The sequence below is a fragment of the Sceloporus occidentalis genome, unplaced genomic scaffold (genome assembly GCF_023333645.1).
Source record: "Sceloporus occidentalis isolate IW3139 unplaced genomic scaffold, rSceOcc1.0.p SCAF_149, whole genome shotgun sequence".
NCBI lineage: Eukaryota > Metazoa > Chordata > Lepidosauria > Squamata > Phrynosomatidae > Sceloporus > Sceloporus occidentalis.
In genome coordinates this window covers 635,466-656,274 of record NW_028317129.1, presented here as the reverse complement: position 1 = coordinate 656,274, position 20,809 = coordinate 635,466, and the positions used below count along the sequence as shown (strand labels likewise).

The following is a 20,809-nucleotide window of genomic DNA, read 5'->3' as shown; positions in this document are numbered from 1 at the left end:
GAGAAAGGCTATTGTATTTAAATGTAAGCAATGTCAATGCAAAGTTAATAAATTCATGTTTAACCACAGCAAGTCAAAAATACCTCAGTGTATTTTTAAATGGCATACCAATTCTAATATTCAATGGAAAAGGGAAATAAAATGATGGCTGTTGAAATTCACAGGGAGAAAGACACAGGAAAATGCAAAACCTACTACTATAATGATTGGCATCACATATATAGAGCGAATATCTAAAGACATGCCATTTATTTCTAAATATTTAGGATACGTAAAAATATTGGCTTCCTTGTTGCAAGTGTGCCACCTAGTGGTTTGGCTTCTACATATTTTTATTCTTGAAGTTTTTACCTGACGGAATAGGAAAAAAAACCCAAGGAAATAAGAACACACCTTTTGTGTAATAAAATGAGGTTTTTAGAAATGTATTATGTGTTAAAATTTTCATGAAAACTAATTTGTTATTTCTTTTTTTAAAATAAGAATCTTGGAGATTTTCAGAACGTGACCACTATTTTAAGTTTAATTTTGCACAGGAGGGCGATACATAAATAGTGCCAAAGGCAGGACACATAACTGGGTGGAAAGCACAGGTCTCCCAGGAACCATTTACGTATTCATAGAAATTTGTTCCTGTGAATTGGAAGTCTGTATTTCAATGCATTGCTAAGTAACACGCAGAACGGTGCCGTATATGCAAAAAGCAGAATGGGTGATTGGCACTGCTGGGTAAACCTTAGTTCAGACAAACCAGCTCCACGTCCCAAACTGTAATATTTTTTTCTAGTGTTGGCCTCTTCTGATGAGTAGAATTTTAGATGAGAGAAACGAGCGAAAAAAATTATTTGTACATTAAATTCTAGGTAGTATAGAGTAGTATAAGGCAGCACTGAAAAGGTGTCCATTGTTTCCAGGGAGGTATTTAATTTGGGTGCTGCCCTGTGCCTGACCCAGGACAACCTCCCTACTTGAGGTTGACATGGCACGTCGACATGGCAAATTGCTTCTTTGGCATGCTGGTTAGGAGCATTAGGAGGCAAGGTTGTTTGCTTCTCAGAATAGGTGGATTCTTACGGAGTTTAAAATTAGAATACGAGGTAGAAAGTCTGGTGGAACAGGGTAGGGAATTCCAGAGAGGCAGTACAGCATGTGGAGAATCCTGAATACGGGAGTGGGAAGAGATGATAACTGTAGATGAGACATTGGGTCGTGGGGGGAATAAAGAGGGCGGATAGAGCTATATTTGGAAATTAAGGTAGAGATGTAGGGGGCGCAGAGTTGTAGAGGGCTCTTCAGGTCAAGGTGAAGCATTTTAATTGAATTGCATGTATAGGAAGCCAATGGAGTGAGAGGGGTGGTAGAGTGGGGCAACAGATGAGGAATGGTGAAAAATTCACAAATCTACATAGCTTTCTTCCAGTGTCTTTCTAACATGCAATCTCAGAAGCTTCTTTTATTGTTAAAAGAAATCTCAAAAATATTTAAATATTATAATGCATTTTCAGAATAACAAATAATCACCCAGCTTATGTGCTTTTATAAGTTACTGCTTTGATTCTTTTTGTAGGTAGCCTAGTAAACGAATTGTCCTTTGTTTATTCACAAAATCTATTTTTCTTTAAGTGAAGGAGACTCAGTCTAAAGTCTTTTAGACCTGACACTTCCATCTGAGCCTCACTCATTTCAGATAAAGGGTAAATTATATTCTAGATAGTTTTTGTACTATATGTATATCCCCACTCCAAGTGTATATAAATGTATGGCAAGGATGCCTATAGGTGTAGGGCTGTGCTATGCCTTCCATGGAGGACTACAACCATAGTAATCTCTCCACCACAAAGAGCTGTTTTTTCCCCCATTATGCAGTCTTAAAATCAAGTGTAGGCAAGAGTTGTTGCAATTTTCAGCATGCATCTTTTAAATAACATTGCTGTTTTTTTCTATACTTTTGAAGCCATTCACCAGAGCTTTGTAATAATTCTTTGTGGTTTGTAATATATTTGTAGGAGGGAGTGCAAATTACTGTTGTATTTAACAAAAAATATATGATAACTTTCTGAAGATAAGAACAACATACAGAACCATAACATAATGTAATTGCAGAAGTATACAACACAAAGTAACAATCTCAAGTACTACACTTTAACTTAATGTCACACTATGTGTTACACAGAGTTTAGTTATTTGTAAAACTGCTTAGTAATGTGTGCCTTTTAAAAAAAAAAAAAAAAAAAAAAAAGCTTGCTCAGGCATGCTACCTGGCACACCGGGCAACTACCTGGTTAGCCAGTGGCCATCAATGCTGCATACCTACCCCGCAGTGTGCAGCCTAAAGCTGGATAATATGCAATAAGCAGCCGCTAGCCTTAAAGTGCCACAGCCAGTTAATTATCCTCAATCTGGCATTGAGCATTCGTTACAACCAAGTGGCTTTAACTTAGTTAACAGTACTAAGGTGGCACCCATAAAAGAACACACTGGATCCCATACATCCATTTGCATATCAGTTGGGGGAATCATGATTCATATTTTTGCCAACTATTGCACAAGCACAACATATATACTGCAGAAGGCTTTTCCATATTCCTTTTAGATGACAGCTTTGCTTTAACATTTAACAAAATCCATATGTCTTGTTGCAACAAGAATATGTCTGTAAAAGCAAAATGATGCAAAGTTCAACCAGAAAAACCAAACCTGACAGCTGTAGCAGTAACCACAATGGAATACAAAATATCAGCGGCAAATCTGAGGATAGCAACAGACACAGCATGGGCTCACTCATTCACAGCGATTGCTTTCTTTATTGTTCGAGAAGTCATCTTTTCCCAATGTTTATTTAATGTGGACGTGATAATAGATGGTATAACTAGAGCCATAACCAGGGATCTTGGCGTAACAGGCAATTTCGGAGGATACAGAAAGGCTGATGTCAGAGCTGTAGGGCGGCTAAAGTGCGCCCCTCTCTTGTAGCCCCTGGGGTACCTGCCCCTTTTGTCCCATAGATGTTACAGTCCTGTAATTTAATCTCAAAGCATTTACTTTTATATATTAAATAACACAGTCATGGTCATTATAATATATTTGCCAAAATATATAATCTGCACATGTTTTAGGATAAGTTTATCTTGAAAAGGGTTAGATACGGTATGTGTCTAAATATGGTAAGTAACAGTACCTGATAAATTTCCCACCTTTTCTCACCCCAACATAAAGGGTGCGGAATAGTCATGTAGCTCCTGTTAACAGAAAGCTAAGATGGCTGTTCCTTTGGTATACATGTGGGTTTCTAATCCATATACTGTATGTTGCTTTTTATGAGCTGTAAACAACATTAAATAGTTAATTTAGTCATATCTTATTTACTATGTAAAATACTGGATTTGGGAAAATGAGTGATTCTCTTTTAACAGATAAACTCATGTCTGGAATGTATGCCCCTGGATGACTTCGGACTTATACTGAGCATTTACTGTAAACATATTCTTGAAATTATTACAATAATATTAATAACAGAGGAACAGCAGAAGAACATAAACAGTATAAATGCAAAACATCTCCCTGTAGTTCAGTATCTATGGATGAGCGTCTTGAAGTAGTCATGTTGTAAGAAATATATTGTATTTGTATTTAAATTTCACTTTATGTGTATACTATGAGCATAACTGGGAACTTCTCAGGGTGGGCTACCCAGAGCTCCCCATCTTTTGTAGGTGTGGCTTTGGGTGGAGCTATATAAAAGTAGGAAGGAAAGTGGGTGGGGAGTGGGCATGGCCAAACACTGCTCCCCTTAGACTAGCATTAAAGGTACTATACATTAAAAACTCTGCCTCTATAAAAAGCTTTTGGTACGCACAGAACTTTAACAAGAAACACATAATTTGAGATAGGCTAGAGCATTAGCCCATTATCCAACAAAAAACATTTTTAACAATTTTATTCATATATAATTTTCAAAAATAAATGCTCTATTTAATGAGAATGAAAAAAAAAATTAACTAATATAAGCAAACTAAGGAATACCCGTTGTAAATTTTTATCCTAAAAATAAATTCACTTTAAATAGATTTTTTTATACTCCAAGAAGAGGCTTGCTGGTGTTTGGTACAGAAGAAAAAGATATGCATTATTTCAGTGGCTTGCACCTTATTCTAGATGATCTGTGGGGGGTTTATTAATTGCTGGTTACAGTGTTCAAGAACTGTTAAAACAATTCTGCAAAGCGAAAATGTCACAAAAAATATAAAAGCTCACTGGGTGATAGAATATTAAAACTTACCAAACCATATGTTGATTCTTTTATTGTTTTTTTTAAACTATTTTTTCATTATGCTGGAAGTCTAAAGACAACCTCTAAACAGAACGGTTAAGATTTAATTAGACAGAATCCTGTGTTGTATGCCCAACTGTTAGGGCATTTTGAGTTAAATAAAACTCAGCAAATCACCATGTTCTTTTGGGATATGGGCAGTTTTAATAATAACACAGCAGGATTAATAAAACTTACAAACATATGAGCATAACACACGCTGGTAAATAAAAGCTCCGAATGTGAAATATTTAACAGCTGCTTCTTTATAGAAGTAAAGGCTGTGATATATTTCTTAAGAAGAGAATAATAGTGTTATGTGCGCATACATTTGTAAAGTATCAAAGCTGCCACAAGGATTTAAAAGATCTCTTTATTCTAGCAAAAAATAACATTTAAAAAATCCATTTTAATTGCTGTTGTAAAAACCCATTGTAACCTTTTGCTTTGTTCTGTTTAGCATCTTTACCTAATATAGGGTTAACAATTTAATTACTGTTATTGGTGCCACCAGTACCATACCCCACCACAAGAGGGCATTTTAATGCGTGCAAGCAAGTCAGTTCAGTATTCTGAATATACTAAGTATATACTTGTCTCTCAGTTTCTAATTTCCTTGTGACTGGCTCCCACCTTCCTGCCGAACCTCCTAAAGATATGAATTATGAATTATGAATGTCCATTTCTAATAAGCTTCTGTTTCAACAGGAGGTCGACTAGCCTTGTATAACGATTAGTAAAATCAATGAGGTTTCTTGGAGGTCTACGCTCCTAGGGAATTACACTTTATACAGGGCCACTTCTCAGTGTGTGTACTTCATAATGCAGGGGTCAACAAAACCTCTGTTTGGATCTAGGAGGAGCCAAAAAAGTTAGGAGTCCGCTTTTTTTATTCCCCAATCATGTTTCTATTTTTCTGGTGTCCAGGGTTTATCGAGCCTTGCCATACATTAACACATTCTAATACCATACAGTAGCAGACACATACTAACATCTTATCCTCACGAATACACACTCTAACACTATATGCCGACGTACACACTGATGCTAATGCCATACTGTAACACAAACAACACCAGACACGCTAGAACCACACTCTTACATAGATAAAAACACACACTCTAACACTATGGACACATACACTCTGAATCTGGCACTACTATACAGTCGACATACTGACTCTAGCACTACATATACACACGGATACTACAGTATACACACACACACAGAGACTATATTATACATATAAACACTGACTCTGACACTACAGTATACACACACACACATTGACCCCAGCACTGTACATTTACACACATACTCGCTGACTCTATATAGTATGCGCACACTCATATAACACTAATCCCCTTCTCTTTGTGGAGACCAGCCACACCACTACCTATCTTCTGCCATTGTGAATTTGATACTCTATGCTTTCCTGTAGGGGCGTGGTGAGGCGAGTGCCATGAGGCAGCCAGCAGGGTCACGTAAAGTGCGCACACTACACCACTCCCCCACAAGAAAGCATAGGGTGCTGGATTAATAATGGTAGCCTTGCAAACCCTGGGGTTTGTCGAGCCCTTTTATAATGAATATTGCAGCGAGGGAGATAAAACCATAACTCTCATGCTAATGCTCCATTTAGTGAATAAAACGCACAACTAAAATCCCATGACAGAAAGGATTTGGGTTTTAAAATTTTGTTTTTAAGTTTCCATGACCTGATTTGATATGGGTGTAAAACATAAAGTGGTATTTTCTTTAGCTAACTGAATACAGTGTACATGATCAAGATCCTTCTCCACGAAACCTTTCCATCTTAAAAGACTTTATAGATGTGATGCAGACGACTTATTCAAGACAATAAAAGGTTAACAGAAAAACAGTCTGATTAATGCTGTTTCTAGTTCTTGATTAATTCGGGTTTCATTAATCCTAACAGTGCAGTTACATTTCAGTACTTTTTCGTTTAATAAACTAATTGAGTCATTAATCTGAATGTATCACACAAAGGTCATAATTACATGATGTAAAATGCTGCATGAAATAATTGGAAAGGACTGTGGTCACATTAGAGGTTTATTATTCTTGTGTATTTGTATCTTAGAATTTGAAGCGTGTGGCTGAAACATGGATGGATGAGTATGCAGAGTACATATACCAGAGAAGACCTGAGTATAGACATCTGTCCACTGGAGACATCTCCTCCCAGAAAGAACTTCGGAAGCATTTGAAATGCAAGGACTTCAAATGGTATATGACTGAAGTAGCATGGGACATACCAAAGTATTACCCACCGGTGGAGCCCCCATCTGCTTCCTGGGGAGAGGTATTGTTTTAAAAAATAGCTTTTGCTGATTTAACTATATATTTAGCACTGCATTACTTAACACCAAGTGAAAGATCAGAGGAAGGTAGCGTTAATAGAGAATACCTTACTTTGTCAAAAAAACACATGAAGGTCTAATATCACTGATCAATACCAACCTTTTGACCTCAGCAGTTATTGGTACATACGAGTACAGACTTTATAATCTAGAGCTCAGATGACCCAAGTGCACTTAAAACAACAGGAAATTTGCATTTCATGGCTGAATTTAGATCATATTGTTAGGTCTTGAGCTGCTTATTGAAGAATGAATAAACAGGCACTTATTTCTGCATTCAAACAACATTTTGGAATTTTGGAACCTAAATTAATGGAGGATTATCGATCAAACTCAATAGACACATGCAAATTATTACTTTTTAGTAATCTTGCTTAGATTATTTTTAGGAGTGACAACTGGTGATGTAAGGCATGGCTTAAATAGATGGTCCGTGTAAAATAATATTTCATATAATCAGTGCTTTGTACGGTAGTGTAGTGAAAAACATTTTTCATTTTCCCCCAACAGACATCTGATTATTTTGTGTGGCTTTCTCTGCTCAAAACAACAAACTCAGTCGATTCTTCATGGCAATACTAAAAAAGTCCTTTTAAGATTGAGGTATACTTTTGTTTGTACGTAAGGCAGTATGATAAGCAATCAGAGTGTTTGTCTAGTAGATTAGGCTGAGCTCGAACACATAGGAATGGCTAATATGCAGATGTCTAAAGACAAAAACTAGAACAGTTTTAAAAAGTAAACTGCACAATACAGTACTTAATAAAATATATTTGTAACTGATATTAGTTTAAAAAAATGGTGGGAGTTCAATGATCTAACTACACCTCTAAGTTGCCATTCTTGCCCATGTTCCATATATTTCTGTCTACATTGTGTATTGTACAGGTATTTCACCCCTTTTCTTAAGCCAATGAGATATATAACTATAATGACCTCTGCAGGTTTACGAGACAATCTTTGTCATCCTTCATAAGCATACCCTCTAAAAACAAATGCACTTAACAGCGGGTTGGGTTATTAGTGAGCTTGGGGGTTATTCTCTAAACTGTGAGGTAAGAGGTAATAACTCCTCAAACCTTTTTCTATAATAAACTCAGAGGTGAGTCCTTCATAATCCATGAGATGACTTGTTTCAACTTGTTCGTGATGGTTAGGTAAATGATATAGCATAGTTGCAACATGAATAACGAAGAAATATGACATGCAGGGATTTCTAAGTTGCCAGTAGCCTAGACTGTAAAGCATATATAAAACATGGAGAAAACATTTTAGACATAGCAAATATAAGGAATGAAAACATTTTTTGTCAAGGATGGAAGGAGAAAAGCAATATATTTCAACATGATCTGTGAATGTGAATAGAGAAGCAGGGTAAGAAATTGAATTTTACTTCTAGGCATTTTGCTTTGGTAACTGGATTGATGTTAACTTTGTCAATTGTAATACTAAAAGTTGGATGTGGGCCAAGTTTTAGAAATGTACTATGTGGGCATATTAATATTAAAACAATAGCAGTCAACCCTAAGAGGAATAGTCCAGCAGACAGACTTTAAAATGTGTATATACGGTATATAGCCAAAGATGGATGTGATATTACACTTGAAATAGAAAATGTTATGAAGGCCTGTGTGTGTCTGGCTCATTAACAACCCCTGGATTATAGAATTATTTTATGCCACTGAAAATAAAGACTTAATCATTGAATTTATTGCCACCTTTATAGGAACACTAAAGCTTTCTAAAGTAATGACTAAATTGCTGATCTTGATGAAGAGGCTAAGACAACTTTCTCCTTTGTTTATATATTAGTATAGTTTATATATATATATATATATATATATATATATATATATATATATATATATATATAGATAGATAGATAGATACATACAGTGAATTTATTTTAGTCTGGGAACACTATTCCATTGGTGAGCAGGGGATGGGGATATATATACAGTATATAGGCAATATACCCCTCCAGGGTTCTTGCCATATTGCGCACAGGTCCCATTTTTTTCTTTTTTTTTTAAAAATGAATTTATTTAAAAAATCTCCACTTGTTTATAATGGGAGGTGTTCCAAATTTTGCTAGTTTTAAGAACCATTTGTAGCTTGAAAGGAAACTCAGAGTTGCCTGCTATTGCGAATTTGCGGGTTGACTGCTTTTTTGAACTCACATGCACTCTCCTGCAGATGATTTGTGATTTATTATTTTTGCAAGTGTATATGATGGTTGGCGTTAGTGAATTTGGGATTTGAACATTTTTTTTGGCAACTCTCAAATACTCACAGTTTAGTGAATAGAGGCAAAGAAGTTAAAAACAACCTTTTAAATGTCATAACTTTAAAGGAGAGTTGGTGGTTCTAATTAGTACTTGACCTGTCTTTTGATCTTTCTTTTGCTCAATATTCTGCAAGGTCCGTTCTTGTTTTGTTGTGATGGGTTGGACATTTTATAGAGAATAAACTTCTCCCTTGGTTAAATGATTAACCATCATTTATCCCTTTCCTTGGGCCTGAAAGAAAAGGAACACATTTCTTCCTTTCCTTGGGTTGTGCACCACAACCCACAGTTGTATTACCTTAATAATTTAGTAACAATCAATATTAGCATGAAAATAGCTGTTAAGAACCTAAAAATGGTACCTGTTTATTCCAAATTCTCTTGTTTTCAAATTCTAAGTCACATTTTCCACATAAAGCCACAGGAGGAAGTCATTAGGATAATGTAATGTAATGCTATTGATCAACCTGACGATCGAGCTGTTCCTTTAAAAATAAAAAAGTCCTGGGTACAGATAAGCACTTTTTACTGGGTGACTAAAAGGAAATGAAATGCAGGAAAAAAAGTGTGGAAAGTGCTGAGGTTAAGTATTTTTGGAGATGGTTTATTTTATCCACTGTATGGCATTCTGCCTAGATTTTTCACATTCTAGCAGAAGAACAACATATTTTATATAGTCCGTTTGGGTGTGATTAATTGTCATACCTTACGGATATATATATAGCTGCCTATACAGCAGTAACCGCAAAAGTAAAGCATATGTGACATTCAAATAGGCAAAATTATTATTATTATACCATATTTGTTGCATTAAAAGTTTACTAGTACTTCTCTTTACTTATTTTGTATTATTTATTTATGTAGCACCATCATATACCATAGATCTGTACATTGGGTAAAGCATATCATAAAAGGTAGTATGTCACATAATCCTGCTGCGCCTGTGTTAGCACACCCCTTCTTCTTCTTCTATGTGCCCTACCCAGATAAATGCCTGCACAAGAGTTAAGCTTTTTGCCACCCACAGGACATAAAATGGTCCCTTTCTAGCAATTTGAAATGGTGGGGGGTATGAACAATAACTAAATTATGTATATATTTTCCAGGACATGCTTGTATGATTACAGGGCCGGCCGAAGACTTAACGCCGCCTGGGGCGAAGTTTAAAATGCCGCCCCCCCCGCCGACGCCGGGGGGGGGTGGCATTATCTACCCCACCCCCCCCACCACCGGTACTTACCCTTAAACAGTCCTGCGGCGAGTCTCCCTGTGCTGCCACAATGCCGGCTTGTAATGCTGAGCGCCGGAAATTCACGTCACTTCCGGCGCTCTGCATTACAAGCCGGCACCGAGATCGAACAGGGAAACTCGCCGCAGAGGAGAGAGAGAGGGGCGCCGAGCGGGTAAGCGAAAACCACTCGGTGCCCCTCTCTCTCTCTCCTCCACTTCAAAAAAACCCAAAAAAAACCGCTTGGGGCGGCAAAGTGCCGCCCCTTCTGAAGTGCCACCTGGGGCAATTGCCCCAGTCGGCTCCATTGTAGGGCCGGCCCTGTATGATTACAATAAAAAAAATCCGGGCTATCATATGCACCATTGTATAATATACATGATACATTTAGAAATTACATTCTACAGCCTATGTTATTTTGTATTCATTTATAACACATCCCCTTCTATATGTATCTTAGAAAAGGAAAATGTGAACAGAGCTTACAACTAGCAATGACACGGATCCAGCAGAATATCATCTGTAACCTTCAATGTTTTTTTTCCAAATCTAGAGGTCAGTCTGCAGAAATAGATAATATATATCAGGGTATGCTTCTAAACCGACAAGTTCTCACAATCAGTTTTTTAGAAGCATGAAATAGAAACTTGACAGCGATAACAACAATTTGAGCCATCCAGTCTGCCCATTTTTTATGATTTGAAACACTTTGAACCCTATTTGGTATTTTATAAAAATTGCCATATGCCCTGCAATGTATCCAGGCCTAGGGCTACGGGTCTTAGGAAGGTGACAGTCGAGGAGGCTAGCACCATCTGGCCCAGGAGCGGTTAAAGCCAAGTGGTGCCATTGCCCCCCCTATAATTCACATACGCACTGGCACACATACTTATGTGCATTTTCACACATCCATACTCACTTACTAGACTTGTGCATTTGGATTTGTAAGCATTGTAAAGTTAACAAAATGTACATATTTCATCAATTCGTACAAACCAATAAACACAAGACAAGTTCCTCTGACTGGATCCGCGTTTTGCAGCTCTTCTTCTCTAGGATCTTCCTGTTCTGTTTGTCCGCATCTCCATGGACACAACTTCCCGGTGAACTTCCACAAACATGGTGTAGCTTCCAGTAACATCCTCTCCCACAATTGGAGTAAGTCATCTGAGGTTATCTTCGGAGAAACTAACAGAGCTTCTTGTGACGTCCTCTTCCTGAGGAGGTCATCAGAAGAGCCGCTGTTTTGCTGAAGTTCACCAGGAGGTCATTTCTGTGAAGATGCAGACAAAGAAAGACAGAAGAGACAAGAACAAGAAGATGCTAGAGAAGTAGTGGAGCTGTGAGCCACTGAAGCAGAATCGTTCAACCGTGAAGGTAGAGAGACATGCAGAGAGTGAATCAGAATGAGTGAGAGTGAAAGAGAGAGAGGCCCATTTGCACTTACACACAAATACTTACACTACCACCAATTGATTCATGCTAACACGCGCTCCTTCTTACACACATTCATACTAACACGCAAACACACATCCATGCTCACATGCATACACACACATTCATGCTCACACCCCCTTCCTCTCGCACACACTTACATATCCATGCTAACATACACACACTCATACATACATACCTACTTACCCCCTCCCTTGCCCTGTCACTCACCGCCTCTCTAACCCCCCTACCTCACCACCAGCCAAGGCTTTTTATATGATGTCTTATCCTAGCATGCCGTATCTTAAAGGCAGCGCCTTTTAATGCATTTGGGATGCCGACTGTGGCTGGCCTAGGGCAGCCTAGGTAAATATACCACTACCTATGCCTATCCCATGCATGTTTAAATTTCACTTATGCTGAAAGGCTGTTCCACTTATCTACCACCCTCTCTGTGAAGTAAACCTCCTTACAATATATCTAAGCTTGTGACTCTAGTTTAGACTATGACTTCTTGTCTAACCTCCACCTTTGAAATATACAACCATCTTGTATCTAGGTAACCTCTCATGTAAATTAGAACTGCATGTTTTTGATGTTTCTTTATTGGCTGCCAGCTCACTTTGACCTTCTTTGGATTTCAATCTGATAAACTCCCAATGTTCTATGTACTCCATTAAGGAGCTGGCAGTGTTAGACACAATTTGTAATCCACTGAAGTGCTGTAAACCCTGCAAAAACTTAGAAATAGAGTACATGAAAAGGCTGCGTAACACTTACCGTATGCCATCATGAAATCAGATAAAGCCATTAATTAGCTGTATGCTTGTGAGAAACTGTCATTTTAATTAGTGTTTCCATAAGATAACCTGTTTTAAAATGTTGAAACGTATATGTCATTTCTGAAGGATGTAAAATAGAGAATAATACAGCTAAATAACTCCATTGAGGATTTTTTATGTCATCTGAATCTGAGAATACAACAGCCAATTTGATCCTGTGCTTGAAAGGCAGGTATGTTAAACTGAAAGTGAGCCATGATCTTTAACACCTGTCAAGCGTGGCTTTTTCCTGAAATTAGGAAGGTGCAGAAGGATAGATGGAATAAATCAGTATTAGGCCATAGGAAGATAGGTAACTGGGATAGCTATAAGGGCCAACTGGCTAATTATTTTTTTTTTTGCTAATTAAGGGTGCAAGAATTCCACCCCCCCTGAATTCTAAAAATGTGAACAGAACCTAACTCAACCTTGGCCTACACTAACAGGGCAAATCGGATGTGGACTGAAAGTGGGCTCAGGGCTGGTTACTAATTGTATTATTATAATACATATAATTCTTGTAGGCGCACTTGCTTTCAATTTAAATAAAATGAAAGTAATCTCCCTTGGAATCTATTATTACCTTTAAACATATATATATACTGTATATATATATCTCTGAGATAGACACACACAGAGTTAGACACACAACAACTGTTCTAAGAGTTAAAAATCTTGTTTTTACTTTTTTAGTTCACCTATTATAGCAGATTTTCTAAACTACTATGGAAATATTCTTCCTGCCCCCTAACATACCTATTGAGGCACAAAGAAAGAAGCACAGTAATGGTGAGTGGGTGCTCCAACATGCCTCCCAAGTGTCCCTCTTTGTGCAGGACAGTCTCAACCCGCTTACCTGCTCCAAGCCCTAGAGCTCAGCGATGCAGCATGCTTTCCTGTAAGCCATCCCTCCTCCTCTTTGGAAACTCTGCTTCCCCGTGATGATAGAGAAAACAAAGACACAAGAAAAACAAACACACACCATTGGTGTAAATGAATAAATAATACTTTCCCTAATTAGGCAGCAGCACCCAAATAAGCGTTCCTCTAACACTTGATACGGTAATCTATACAACTCTTCCAAATGGGGCGCACATCCACATAGGGGTAAAAGAGATTTTTGACAAAAAATTGTATAACTCTAACCTTTCTTATGGCTCAACAAATCCAGAGTGGTTTTGAGGAACCACTCTGGATTTGTTGAGCCATAAGGAAGGTGGTCTACGTTATATCTTCGGGCAAGCTGCAAAAGAAAATCCTGATTCATCTCCTGAGGAAGCTGGTTGCCCGGTGAAACGCGTTGAGAGAGAGGGATATATTGGGAAGCTCTTGCTGCTGGACGGTGGACTTTCCTGTGCCTGGTTTCATGTTGATTACCTTGTACACGCTTTTGTACATTTCATCTTTTGTAAGTGTAATACTTTACCTTATCCGCTTAACCGAGTGATACTGTGCCATTGCTTTTGTGTTTTTATATTTTTTAGCTATGAAGAATTAAAGAATATTTTATGATGAGCGCATTTATGTCGTTGGAAATATGAGTGCATTACTTACCTGCAATACTGCTAAGCCCCATTTGCATACGGAGTTACACAATTTTTTTAAAAAAAATCTTTTTCCCCTATGTGGATGTGCGCCCCATTTGGAAGAGTTGTAGTGAAAGCAAAGAATTAGATAGTAGAGGTGGCACCTCAAGGCACATGTGGGAGAAGTGGCACCCTGCTGCACACCCGCGCTTCCCCTTTCCGGAGTGGCATACAGAGACGGGATGCAGGGTATATGCCTTACAGTGGGACTTGGGAGAATGCTTACTGCTCATACCCATTGTACAGTTTTTATGTTTGTCACCCCATTCCCTCAAGATTGTAAGCTTGCGAGCAGGGCTCTCTCCACCTAATGTATCGGTTTGTCTTAGTCTTGTCATACCCCTTGAATATATGTGTATTATGTATTAAGCACTGTGTAAACTGTTGGCACTATATAAATCAAAGATAATAATAATAATAAATACAGGGCTATGGAATATAATGACACTAAATAAAACAATATATAATAATAATGTGCAGTAGTGCTACCCCTGACATCCATATTCACTGAATGTAGAAGTTGGGAGGTATGCTTCAGCAGCTCGATGAGCATCTACCTTGTGACTTGGCTTGGCACCCAGCTTGAAGAGAATCGGACGCGCTACATGCCTACATGCCACTGCAATTATTAGTGGTTGTGTTCAGCAACATATTCTGGCCTGTGCTGAGCTGGCACTGCCTCCATAGGATACATTAGAAGGACCCGGGCACCTTTTGTTGTGTTTTCTATGGTTCTTGCAGAATAATTAATGCTGACACTCACTTCAGATGAACAGCTTATTCTTTAATCAGTAACAGCATCACTGGTAGAGTCCTTGCTCAACTAACATCAACATGTGCTCACATAAACCCCCTCCTACTCAGGGAATCCCCTGCCTAGTAAAGCAACACAGACCTTTAATATGCACATATCACTACACCTTTAAGACACAGAGCACAAGGATGTATCATATCAAGATGCTCCGTAGTGAGGTTAATGGCTGTGTAGGGGTGGCTGGGGAGCTGCCCTGGGCAATGAAACGGCTCAATATTAATCATCCATCTGAACACTAATGAAAGTCTGGGGTGGAACAGACTTCATAACCATAAAGAATCAGCTCGGAGTGGTTTTGCATGAAGGAGATAAAACCATGTTTTCTCAATGCTACCTTAGATTACTTTATACAGCACTGTATTGATAACTTTTTTTTTCCCATGGGACTTATTTTCCAGATACGAAACGTGGCATCAAATCTTTGCATCGATAGTAAGCATGGAGCAACAGGAACCGAAATGAGATTAGACACTTGTGTGAAGGATGGCTCTGAAAGGACTTGGTCACATGAGCAGGTATGTCATTTATCTTAAGCCTTTATCTCTTATTAATTGCAGCACTTTTGGTTTTATATTTTTGTGATCCGTTTTTTGTGTGTGTGTGTTGCTGTGTGCTGTTTTATGATTATGTGCACTTCCGCACATTTGCTCCTCAACCAATTGCCTAGTGTGACCTTTAAATTGGCCTAATTGACTCCTAATGCCCACAGAGTTTTAAATAAAGCTACTTGTGGTCACTTATTAATGATTTACTTGCCCCATTTTTAAATGTACTTGACCCATTTTTTTCACTTTACGCTCATTCGCTTCTTTATGCTCACAATAATGGCATATGTTAAGAGATGTAATCAGGATGCATAAGGCACAGTTTAACTGTGATGGATAATTGATTTAAATAGGAATTACATTTATTTTCTTAGATCTTTGAAGTGCTTTGAACAATAAGAATCTGGCTACCACTTATCAATCATGGATTTTATTAGGCAATGTGTAATTTTGTATATTTACACTAGGGGGCAGCATTGGCAAAATATTTGAAATGCCTGTTTTTATTAAATGGTCACTAGGGAGCAAAATGTTATTTTTATGTGACTGTAGATTAAAATTACATTTATCAAATACTACTTATTTTGTTTTTAATTTCGTAGCAATAACATCCTATGCAGACAGACCATAGCTACAGAAAATGCTTGTAGTTTATTGGTATTGTTACAGCAATAAGGTTTACAAGTTATTGTTTAAATAATATTTTGAATATAACGCGGGTAGTATTTTTATTCCGGCTTATTTTTATGATAGAAGTGCCTACTGCTATATCTATGTAGAACGCCTTTATACATCAGCCTTCATCTATTTAAAACCAACGTAATTTTAATAATTTTAGACCACATTGTACAATATGTAAACTCAAATCTAATTGGAAGCCTACCCATGTTTCAGCATTTAGTATTTGCTCATGCTCTGCTAAAGACAAAATTATTTTTTTACTCACACTAAACAATTCAGCGTGTACATTTTAGTGTGTCCAAAACTGATACTTTTTTCCACATACATTCTAGCGCATAAAAACTTTCTCTACAAATGCTTAGAAATATATATAATAACCATAAAAAGCTAAAAAAAAACAGCAAATGTTCAATTTAACATGGAAAATTTTACCCCATCAATATTGGTATAAATATGTACCAACACTGGAATGGTTACATTTGAAACCATATTGAAGTGTGTTTGTGAAATTGTTCTTGCCTATTGATATGGTATAAGGAATATGTCATGTATCCTATGCACTTTAATTTATTTGATAGCTGCGTGGTCCCTTTAAATTTTCACTAGGTTCCTTTTGCATGAAGGGATTCTGATTTGTGGATTTTCTGTGCAGGTGATATATTCAGCTGAAAACATCTCCCTGCATCTGTCATACTTACCGCTAGTAAGTGCTGGCTTGGCAAATGCTATGTGCAGGGGCCTGTGTGGCAAGTGCTGCCATGGATATCAATGGAAGTGCTTTCCTGCCACTGATTGGCTGTTTGAGGCAACCAATCAATGGCAAGAATCATCAACCTGTGTAGAAGTAGGGGCAGTTGCAGCTCCTAGTTCAGGTTTTACTTATTTCTTGTAATTTTGAAGAATGCATATTAAAGTATGCACATAATATGTATTTTTCTTTAGTGGTGATGTGATGGACACTTTAACTGTCATTCTGTAAGGACCCTGTTCCAGGCTATTCTTTTTCCTTAGTCCAACTAAAATATAATAAGACAGATGGCTAGGTAACCCTTCTGTGTGGTGGCACATGGTTTAGCATGCCTGTTGTGACCAGGTTTGCTGCATTGATGTACCTGACTTCTGACCTTGGCTAGTTCCTGTTTTTGCCTGATTGCTGCCTTTACCAACTTTTGGCCTGCTTCCTCCAGACATTCTGTGTCTCTCCATTCCATTGACTGGAAAATGTGACACCTTCGAACGAATAAAGAAGTAAAATATATAACATTTGTAGTAAACCGTTTGGTTGAATAACTTTGTGGCAAAAGGAGTGGTCTAGTGCTCAACATTCTTACTAACTCATGTTGGAGTCCATTTTTGTGGAGCTTAATGTGAGTTCTACTGAGCATTTACAAGCAGCAAATGCTCCCTGTTTTTAGTTAGCAGCTTTTTTATTATTATTATTATTTCTGTCCTGGGAGTTGAATTGCTAATTAGTAAATACGGTATTTATTCAACATTCAATGCAATTTGGGAGTAAAAAAAGTTATTTAAAAAAGCAAATAGAATCAAGTCTTATGTGTTTCTAATGCATTTATTAATATTAGCTAACAGTAGTAAAGGTGCATTACTAGGTTAATTCGGTACATATATTTAGCTGTTTTCAAATAGCAAACACAGGTAGTATGAGTTGTATTATAAGCGGGGTTAACTGTGAATATGCTTTGCGAGATATGCTTTGCCCTGCATTTGGTGCTGTGTTTTTATTAAAGTCTATTAGACCGTAGAATCCATCAATCTAAGAGCTTGAAGTGCAGTGCCAATAACATCCTAAAGTCTGCTGAACAGTACAGCTCATTAGTGACTGCTGAGATTAATGGGGGTGCTGATGAGAGTCGAAAGTGTACAATTAACACACTGAAATGTGCCAGTGTACTAATAACCCTTTTGTCCTCAATGGTATGTCCATGGTAATATTTCTGCTTCCCTGGTATATATCATAAATCTGTAGGGTGCACCAAAGGCTTCTTAGTGAAATTCCATTTAGCCATGTAAATTAGAGCCACAATAAATTAAAATATGCAGTGATTTATTGGGTGAGATTTAACCCATTAGGGCTGAGTGCAGTAATAATTAGCAGTACCACCCGCTGCATGCCTCCTGTTCTTCCTGGCCACTGTGTGGGTTAATTTGAAGAAATAACACCAGCACTGCGAGTGACTGATTATCTGACTGGTCATAATGATATCTTAAGAGGTTGTAAATATAGTTTAGCGTCATTATAAAAGCGGAAACTGTTCCATAAATCTGCAGTGCTTTGTGTGAATGGAACAAAGAGGAAGGATGATAAAACCCGCTATGATACAGGAATGTTAAGTAGGAGTGTAGGAGTTTAGGATTTAACATGAAGTTTATTGAATTAGTAGATGAAAGCACACTAGAAGCTAGATTAAAATCAGTGTACAAGCATGAATACATAAACACATCAAAATAACATACTGTAGTGCATTGCTTAAAAATAAAAAACAGTATTGATGGGGATGCTAGCATAAGAGGGGTTTTTGTCCACTAACTCAATAGAATTTAACTAAAAAGTAGTGTGTGCCGTGTTTAATAGATTTATTTGACATTAAAATGGTGCTTTGTGCGTTGCTAAGGCAGCTAATCACCGACAGGAAAGCACTCCCGTTGAAATGAATTAAAGGTGACGCTCAGCTATGAGTTGCATTATTATTTATTGTTTAATATAGCGCCATTATATTCTGGTCTTTCCAAGTAGGATATAACATATGTTGACTTACAGAAACTGGTGAGCAGGGCCCTGCTCAAACAAGCTTAATTAAAGTGCATACGGTGTCTGAGGTGTCCAGTGAATGTAATATGACATCGCCACAAAACCGGCAATTAAAGCAGAGGACATCATTTTATGCCCTCCACTACTGTCACCGATCGCAGCTAATTGCAGTCGTGAACGGAAGCAGGACTGCTGCTGCTGGCTGCCATGTGCATCAGTCACTAGGAGCCGCTCCTGTGCATGTGTGTGCTTGAGGAGCCAATAACCTACACCTTGCCAATGACTGTGTCTGTTGGTAGTGATTCAGAGAGGGACAAAACAGACAGCCAGGGCGAGTAAAAACAAACATTTTGTAATTAATGCTTCTTTTTAGCTGCTTGATCTCTCTCTCTGTTATAGATTGATCAACAGTTTTTGTACAGTTGCCCATTTGTCCTTAAGGGATTAGGCAAGGGTTAACAACCCTAACTATGATCAGTTAGCTTTATTTAGTGTGGCCTTGTCTGTAATAATGGAAACTGTATATTGAATGGCAATTCCTAGTTGCAGGGCTAAAAATACGATTCAGTGAAGGACTATGAGTAGTAACTAATATCCATCCTAGTCAGTTCCTCTGTGTATTCCGGATCATCATACCTGGGAACTTTTAGGGGGGGGGAGTGAGGGGGGACCCCATTCCCACGAACCGCAGGATTTGGGTGTAGACTCGGAGAAGCCAGATAGTTCCCTGATATCATAAGGGAAATACCGACCCTGCGTTGGGCAGAATAGATGCATGATATTTTTTGAGTGTAGAAAGGTTAATGGCGCATTGCTCAACTGTTGTGGCACTTGTGTGGCGGGGGACCAAGAAGATCCAGCCCTCCTGCTGGCCTTATGGCCAGGGAGGGAAGAAAGGGGCCACATGTCCTTCGGGAGTGCGACCCCCCGAAGAAAATGAAGAAGGGGACCTGGTGTCCACCGTGGCCTTACGGCACGTTGGCACTTCTCACTTTTTTTATTTTCTTTCTTCACAGCAAAGTCACTGTGTGACATGCTGTGTAAACAAAGCAGCCAATCAGTAGCAGTAAATAGCACCCATTAATAGCACCAGACTGGTGGTAAGTATATCACATGAAATAATTGTGCATGGGGGGGTAATGCATATGGAGTTTCTGCAGAATGCCCCATAATATAAGAACTTGAAACTAATGATGTATGTATATAAAAAAAGGAACCTCCTGCAATGTATCCCTTCTTCAAGACCCATAACCTCCCCCTTTTAACCTCCCCTGACGTCTCTCTTTTCTAGGAATATTAGGTATGCGTTAGTCTGAATATTCTGCAGCCCTAAACGCAATAATAATGTGTATGTCTGAATCTGGGTAAAGCTTTTTCGCATAACCATGTTGGCTACTATATCTACTCCAAGAAAAATATTCCTCTTTGGCTATTTTATACGTTGAGGTTTACCATGGGAATTGTGATTAGACAGATTATTCATGTAAAAGCTAATAGTGTCAGCAACTCATTCTGACAGTCCATTTGTGCATTTATATTAATGTCCTGACCTTGTGTGTGTATTACTATAGGATATGTTTCCTAATTGATGTTATGGGTGGCTAAAAACCCCTTGATGTTTGGTAACATAAATAGCAAAGCTGTTCCTGTAAATTATGTATGTAGCTATGCTAGACTCATTGTGTATATGTCCACACAAACATCAGCTTACAATGTAGAAGACATACACAAATAACAATTTTATTTTAAGTTGTTTTCTTTTTGGTAAAAATGTTTTACATTTACTAAACAATGTCAGGTACATTTGATTCAAAAGTAAATATATTTTACTCATCCGGCAGTAAAGGATTAATAATGTCTTTAAATGGCATTTCTTATTTTACAAATCCTCATTTCTGATTCACCGTAATGGATCCAATATTTTTTCCCCAAGATCATTGTGATACCTTA

General features: G+C 37.9%; 1 protein-coding gene across 1 annotated transcript in view; it reads left to right on the top strand.

Annotated features, from left to right (window-relative positions):
• Nucleotides 1-20,809, top strand: part of LOC149280687 (polypeptide N-acetylgalactosaminyltransferase-like 6) — a 537,937-nt gene that overhangs the window by 490,427 nt on the left and 26,701 nt on the right. The window contains exons 10-11 of the mRNA XM_089500181.1: nucleotides 6,414-6,635; nucleotides 15,262-15,378. Coding sequence (XP_089356307.1) covers nucleotides 6,414-6,635; nucleotides 15,262-15,378 — 339 coding nt within the window. The remainder of the gene's footprint in view (nucleotides 1-6,413; nucleotides 6,636-15,261; nucleotides 15,379-20,809) is intronic.